Source organism: Cydia amplana, chromosome 7 (genome assembly GCF_948474715.1).
Source record: "Cydia amplana chromosome 7, ilCydAmpl1.1, whole genome shotgun sequence".
In the NCBI taxonomy this organism is placed as follows: Eukaryota; Metazoa; Arthropoda; class Insecta; order Lepidoptera; family Tortricidae; genus Cydia; species Cydia amplana.
In genome coordinates, this window is record NC_086075.1 from 116,931 (window position 1) to 125,050 (window position 8,120).

An 8,120-nucleotide genomic window follows, 5' to 3' on the forward strand; every position below is an offset into this window, starting at 1 on the left:
TTAAAATGTATAATTTTTTAAATGAGGACATTAGACAATGTGATAATATTATTGACTTTTCCAAAAAATTAAAATCATTTCTACTAATAAGACCATATTATAATCTGAAGGAATATTTTGATAACTTGACATTTTAATTGTAATTAGATTATTATTTTAATTTAAGTTAATCTAAGATTTTGCATGCCATATTGTGGTAGACCATACATGCATGTACACAATAGCTACAATAAGTACCTATTATCTTGTCTTCGTCTCTTAGATTTAAAAATATTATGTTTTACTAATGTAGTTATGTCCAGAGCAACTTGCGAACCTACTCGCACCAGTATTTTAGCGCTGAAGGAGGGTAAAAAGGAAAAAACTTCTCGATACCTACCCGCAACGCTACCTTATATAAGGTCTGCCAGCAGCTAGCGACCTCATTATTGTTCGTGCGCGCGCGGCATTCGCACCTAGTATTAGAATAAGTTCTACGAGTTGTTAAAGTGTTAGGTACGATGCCTAAGCGTAAAAGGGACGAGGCGGAAGAGGACAAATGGCGCAGAAGAATAAAAAAATACCAGGCAAAGTTAAAAGAAAAACAGAACGTTCACCGTGTTGTTTACTCGGACGATGAACATGATATAATTGAAGGTAAGTTCAAGTGATTCGTTCGTTGTGATAAAATATGCCATTATTTAATGTTTTTTCGCTTCGAGCCAATACGCGATATTGGCCAACAGCCCTTTTCTGCTCAGAGTTAATACGAGATATTAACCCGTAGCAATTTTTTCCTTCACTGCATTTGTAGTGGAAAGTACAAATTTTATTTGTAAAACAAAAGTACCTCCATGTTTTGTTGCGTAGGTACTTAAACGTTTGAATATACGTGATTAACCACAGGTTTTTAATATTATTATGGCATTTTACAGATCATGAAGAATACGAACGAGACACGTGTTATGAGCCTGCAGGTTCCGCTGCGCAATATGACGAGTACATTTACGATGATGCAATTGAAGGTAGATATACCTTTTTTCTATAGCCATATTTTTTGTCTATTACGGCTCTGTTAGTTAATCACTCGTGTGTGAATTACATGCGTTTATTCTGCTAAATGCTTATTTATAAATTTCCAGATAAATTGGAAACGGAATCTGCTATATTAGCTGCCCCTGCTAGTCACGTGGTCCAATGTACCGCAGAAGTTCATGCCGAAGCAGAAAATTCGGCGCCTAGCAATGCAGACGTGCAAAAGGATTTAGTTCCTGCCGAAACAAATACCAATGACGAGATCACCGTTGTCACCGAGGATTTTGATCCCGATTTATTACGAGCCTTAGGCGAGTTTGAGCCAGACACTGTTGAGTGGGGCGACAACATTCACGAAGATATTGCTAAACATTTTCAGCACATCCTTTTGAATGGGCTAAAAAAAGAAGCAAAGGAAGAATTGCATAAAAAATACTTATTTCCAAAAAACGTACCTTTTTCAAAAGCCCCAACTCTGAATCCGGAAATAGCCGCCATGCTGACCGAGGCATCTAGAAATAGAGATAATAGGATTCTTGCCAAACAACAGCAGATTGGAAAAGCCCTTTCAGGTCTAGGCAAGGCTATGAACTCCCTTTTGAAAAAGGAGCCTAATATAGCTGAAGCTATACGTACGCTAAGCGACGTCGGAAAATTAGTTGCCGACGCTCACTTCGCCGAAACTGAAACTCGTCGGTCTGTCGTAATTCCACTGGTTGACAAATCGCTCATTGACCCTTTCAAAGATAGGAAAAGGGATAGCTTTTTATTTGGCGAAAAGCTTGGCGATTTAGTTAAAAGCTCCCGCGGCATCAAGAAAACTGGGCAGTTGATTCAAGCAGCACCCACAGCATCTGCTTCAAGTTCCGGTTTAAACTGGAGGCCCCCACCGTCACGCCCACGCCTACAGCGAGGCGGCCAGCTGCCGTATCCCGGCCGCGGCGGTGGGCTCCGAGGATACTCGTACTACCAGCCCAGGCGCCGAGCGCCCCCAGCCCACAACACGGCATTCCGGCGACAGACGCAGCATCCGCCGCCGGCGCCTCCGCCACCGAGGCGACAAGCGGCGCAGGCAGCGCGCCCGTCAGCCAACCAGCCACAAACATAGACTCACAGGTACATGCTGGTCGTTTAAAATATTTTTTAAATGCGTGGGAGTCCATAACTAATGATAAATTTATTCTAAATACGATACAAGGTTACAAAATTCCCTTTATAACAATACCTAAACAAGATCCTAAAAGTTACCCTAAGAAGTATTTTTCCATCTCTGACAGATCGCTGATTGAAAAAGAACTATTACATTTAACTAATATTAATGCAATAAAAGAGTGTCAACCCGAACCGGGCCAGTTTCTGTCTGATATCTTCCTTGTTCCAAAAAGTGACGGAAGTATGAGGTTTATTTTAAACCTTAAAAAATTAAATAAATATGTTCACACTGAACATTTTAAAATGGAAGATATCAGAACAGCGACAAAGCTTATTACAGAAGAATGCTATATGATAAATATCGATTTGAAAGAAGCATATTTGTTATTGCCTATTCACCAGTCTCATAGAAAATTTTTACGTTTCTCTTTTATGGATAAGATATATGAATTTATGGCTCTCCCATTCGGGCTCTCTTCAGCTCCGTATATTTTTACAAAATATTACAACCGGTCGCGGCATATTTAAGAACATTAGGTTTTCAGTCTGTAAGATATCTCGATGATATACTTTGTATAGGACATACTAAAGAAGATTGTTTAAAAAATGCTAACCATACTATTGAATGCCTAGAAAAGTTAGGATTCATTATTAACTATACTAAAAGCAATTTGATTCCGGAAAAAGAAAGTACATATTTAGGTTTTGTTCTAGATTCTAAAATGATGTGTTTAAAATTACCACAAAAAAAACGGAACAATATTTTAGAACGCACAAATAAATTGTTAAATACTAAAAACATTCGTATTCGTGACTTCGCAAGCTTTCTAGGCACACTTACAGCTGCATGCCCGGCAATCACATATGGTTGGCTTTACACTAAGTCAATGGAGAGAGCAAAATATTTGGCTTTACTTAAATCTAATGATGATTACGATAAGTTTATGGCAGTTCCAGATAGTGTGCGTGATGATTTACGGTGGTGGAAAAATAACATTTTGACAGCCTTTAACCCTATTCAAAAGTATAACTATATACAAGAAATATTTACCGATGCATCCACTACCGGGTGGGGTGCTGCCTCGGATGGTGAGAAAACCGGAGGTCAATGGACTGATATAGAACGTAAAAATCACATTAACTATCTGGAACTGTTAGCAGTCTATTTCGGTTTAAAATCATTTGCTGAGGATAAAGCTAATTGTAATATACTCCTTCGCGTTGATAATACCACCGCCATATCGTATATTAATAGAATGGGTGGCGTGCAATATCCACACCTTAATTATGTGGCTAATATGATATGGAAGTGGTGCGAGGAAAGAAGGATCTTTATTTTTGCATCTTATATTAAATCTTCATTAAATATTGAAGCAGATAGTGAGTCTAGGAAAATTAACATTGACGGCGAATGGCAATTGCAGGACAAAGCTTTCATTAAGGTTATCCAGAAGTTTGGTCGACCAGAAATTGATTTATTTGCGTCCCGCATAAATGCTAAATGCCCTAAATATATATCTTGGAAAAGAGATCCGTACGCGTATAATATTGACGCATTTACTATTAATTGGAAACCTTTTTTCTTCTATGCATTTCCACCGTTTGCACTTATCTTAAAAACTTTAAATAAAATCGTTACGGATAACGCCACTGGTATAGTTATCGTTCCTTACTGGCCGTCGCAACCCTGGTATCCTCTTTTTAAGACATTAAGTATGGGTGAAGTAGAATTCTTTTCTCCGAATAAATATCTCCTTTCATCTGCTTTCAGATTAACCCACCCGCTGCACCGACACCTTACCCTGGCAGCGAGCGTGTTATCAGGGAAAGCTTTATCAAAAAAGGGGTACCAGAGTCTGCCTTAAATGTCTTACTTTCCTCAGTAACACAAGGTACCAAGTCACAGTACTCTTCTAGTCTCAAGCTCTGGTGGCAATATTGTGAAGAAAATAAGGTTGATTTTTTTGATGTTAGAACTCCATCATTGCTAGATTTCCTGTCTAAATGTTTTGAAAGCGGATCAAGCTATGGTACGCTAAATAATCATAGATCCGCTGTGTCTTTGATCTCATCTAATAATATAAGTCAAAACGAGAATGTTAGAAGGTTCTTTCGAGGTGTTTTTAAATTAAGGCCATCTTTCCCTCGTTACAGTGTAACATGGAATCCTAGTACGGTATTAGATTATTTAGATTCTTTATCAAATGATACAATTGATTTAGAGAAGTTAAGTAAAAAACTGGTTATGCTTCTTGCTTTGGCTACTGCTCAAAGGACCCAAACTTTATCTTTGATTAGAATCTCAAATATTAAATTTTACAGCGATAAGGTTGTAATTATCATAACTGATTTAATTAAAACATCGGGAATTGGGCGAGCACAACCAGTAATAGAGTTACCATTTTTTAATCAAAGGCCAGGCATATGCCCGGCGGCTACGTTACAAAAATATATTGCAGTTACTGCAGCCTATAGGTCGAATGAAGACAAACTCATACTCACCCATAAGAAGCCTTACAGACCTGTTTCATCACAAACAATCGGTCGCTGGATTAAACAGGTCCTCCAGGAGAGTGGCATTGATACTAGCATTTTTGGCGCTCATTCGACGCGCCATGCCACAACCTCCGCAGCCTCACGGGCTGGCATTAGCATTGAGGTGATCAGAAAAGCAGCTGGCTGGTCTAACCAATCAGCTGTTTTTGCAAATTTTTATAATAGACCGGTTATTAATAATCCTTAATTAAGTAAAAGCTATTTGTCGATTATATGTTAATTTAGAATAAATATCATGTGACTATACATGTTTTTTATTATAATTTATATACCTGTCGCTATACCTTTGATTTTGCAGCATTGATTTTTACTCTCTGAACATCTACATTAGTAAAACATAATATTTTTAAATCTAAGAGACGAAGACAAGATAATTGAATGATCAAACGAACTTACCATAAGTGAAGTTCGATCATAATTATCTTGTCTTCGTCGAAGAGATTTAAAACCCTCCCTCCCTTTCTGGGCCCCTCAAAATCAATGCTTACGGTATACTCTGAAAATAATGAGGTCGCTAGCTGCTGGCAGACCTTATATAAGGTAGCGTTGCGGGTAGGTATCGAGAAGTTTTTTCCTTTTTACCCTCCTTCAGCGCTAAAATACTGGTGCGAGTAGGTTCGCAAGTTGCTCTGGACATAACTACATTAGTAAAACATAATATTTTTAAATCTCTTCGACGAAGACAAGATAATTATGATCGAACTTCACTTATGGTAAGTTCGTTTGATCATTCAATAATACCCCTATGACATGTAACCATGACAACTGTGTATGTGCAAGCAAATAAATAAATTGAATTGAATTGAATGACAGGCTAACCAAAATTTGTTATGACAAGCGATTTCAATAATGTGTCAAACTGCATTTTATTCATAAATTATCGGTCGAAATAATCAAAAAAGGTAAGTGTTTACTACGAAAGTGGTTACAAACTTTTTTTCCATTTTAAGTAGGTAGGGTAACCATACTGAGCCTAAAAATTAGAGATAAAATTAAACCAATGATGTTAATGTTAATGATTACTGTAACAACAGGAGACCTAGCAGGGGCTTATAACAACAGGAAAATGAGTTCGAAAAACATATTTTGTATTACGTCTTAAGTGTCACCCTGTATAAAGTTTTGTTCTTAGTGTTATTTTCCCTTCATACAATATTTTGAGGTGGTTGGTATTTGGTACATTTAAACTGGTCGTACATAATATACGTTTTGGGAGTGCAGAGGTATTACGTAAAACATAATATATGATTACAATTTCATATTCCTGAAAATATTCCTGGTATAAAATAAAAAATACGACTGAAGTCGGACCTATTCAGATTTCAGAAATTGTATATCGATTTAATTGCTTATGAGTGTAAGCGAAACTAGCGAAAGGCACCTTTTCATGGAAGATCTGAATATGCCTCCAGAAGGTATTACAAAAATGCATTCAAACTGATATAAAATTATGAGGCCAATTCGAACGTACACTGAGATCAGAATGATATCTAAATGATGGCATTTAGTTACGGTACGTCTCGCTCACGCCAATTCATGTGCCTTATGTAAGAACAAGTAAAACGCTTTGTTAAAAGAACTTACTTATAGGCGCTACGCTACGTAGGTATACGCCGCGCCGGTGGTACGGCGTTGCAATCGGTATGGTATGCTTTCATAACTTTGTGGCTATCCACACTATGTTAATTATGCAGGCATATACAATTTTTTTAAATTCATATTTATAATGTTCATATCGCACTTAGGTATAAATTAGTGCGGGAAGGACACAATGAGACTTAAATCCAATTGGCACTGAGATGAGACCATCTTTTGAATATTCGGGGCTGTTTACTGTTGCGTCAAAGGAACGATAAATCACCGATGATAATAAAAGTCCCAATAAATTACAAAGTTTAAATTAAATGACTAAGCCTGCAGGAGCCGTGACGCCTCCTCCCGCGAGAGGGGTACGAGGGGGGGGGGGCGGTACTAATGGCCGGCTGGGCAGGTGTCTTGGCACAAAGCACATCGGTCACCAACATTTATTAACTGTAGGTAGGTAGCAATTTCGAATGGCCCACTTTGAACCTTGCCACAGCGGCAACAGTTCTAAATAAGATACATACAGTCATTACTATTGACGTTTACCACTCTACTGCTAATCTAGTATCAACACTTAAACATGACTTTATTATCTAATTTACAGTAGGTACCTGTTGTTATGCGCGTGTAGGTCCCTCGTTGGGCGCCATTGCTGTTTTAGGTTTACTTCTACCTAGATAATATTTTGCTTCTGCCTAATGCTCCTTTGTTATTTAGTTAGGTCCTTATTTATTAACAATCAACCTTACTAGAGCCTTTTTACCAAATGGGTAGCGTCGTCGTACAATTGTACCATTCGTGTCGGGCCGTCCGTCCCGCGGCGCGGCCGGCGCGCGTGAAATGGGGCGCGCGCGATAATCGGGCCGCGTCGCACTGGACGCAATAAGCTATATCAATAAATCCCGCCGTCATTCATCACCCCCTCCCACTGCCGCGCCCTTCGCCCCCGCACCCGCCCGTTACAGTCATCCGCGACATCGGGAACAACGGCCCAGCGACGACTACAGGACAGATATGAGACGCAGTTTTGATATCTCGTTTGATGATATTTTTGAGATATTGCTGTGATTTGTCAGATTTTAGTGTGAAAGTATTAAGCTACGAAACGATGTAGCTTGTGAGGGGCAAAGCAGGATTCTAACGTTAAGGTTGCACAATTATAACGAATAAACACAGAAGTACTTAATAAAATGAGTGTGTACTGTCTCTTACGAAAATCGTTTTTTCCAGATTGCTATTTTTGCCATTCGCTATTTTTACTGTTAGGAATGCTTTCGGGAAAGGAAGCTATTGAGAAAAAATAAAATGGTAAAAATTGCGAATGGTAAAAATCGCAATCTGGGAAAAACGATTTCCGGAAAAGACAGTATCTCCGCGGCCGGCGGCCCCGCGCGGGCCCCGGCGCGGCGGCGGCGTCCGCGGCTATTCCTGCATGGCGCGGCGGCGGCGCATCGATTGCGCTATTTGCGGCGCGTGCATCGCACACTGAGTGCACACAGACATACACTGTTCACCAGCACTTACGAGCCTCCCATCAACTGTTGCAGCTACACTCACAATAACCGTAAGTGTCATTGGCACGGTATACAATTTAATGAGTTATTTTTCGAATTTAACTAGGTACCAGTTTTTTATTCATAGTGGGTAGTGGGAAATGTTTGATAGAGTCGGAAAGAGAAGAGTCGTAGAATGTATGGGGCCCAATACATTCTACGACTCTTCTCTTTCCGCACAGACTCTATTTGTTGTTGGTTTTATTTGTTTAAAATCAAAGTTACAGTAAACTGGCCGACATTGTTTTTATGTCATCATTA

At 39.1% G+C, this 8,120-nt stretch overlaps 1 protein-coding gene across 1 annotated transcript; it reads left to right on the forward strand.

Moving 5' to 3' along the window:
* Positions 1-500: 500 nt before the first annotated feature.
* On the forward strand, positions 501-2,122 carry LOC134649716 (uncharacterized). The gene is made up of 3 exons (XM_063504547.1): positions 501-636; positions 915-1,004; positions 1,122-2,122. Exons 1-3 carry the CDS (start codon positions 501-503, stop codon positions 2,120-2,122), a joined length of 1,227 nt encoding a protein of 408 aa, XP_063360617.1.
* The last annotated feature ends 5,998 nt before the right edge of the window (positions 2,123-8,120 follow it).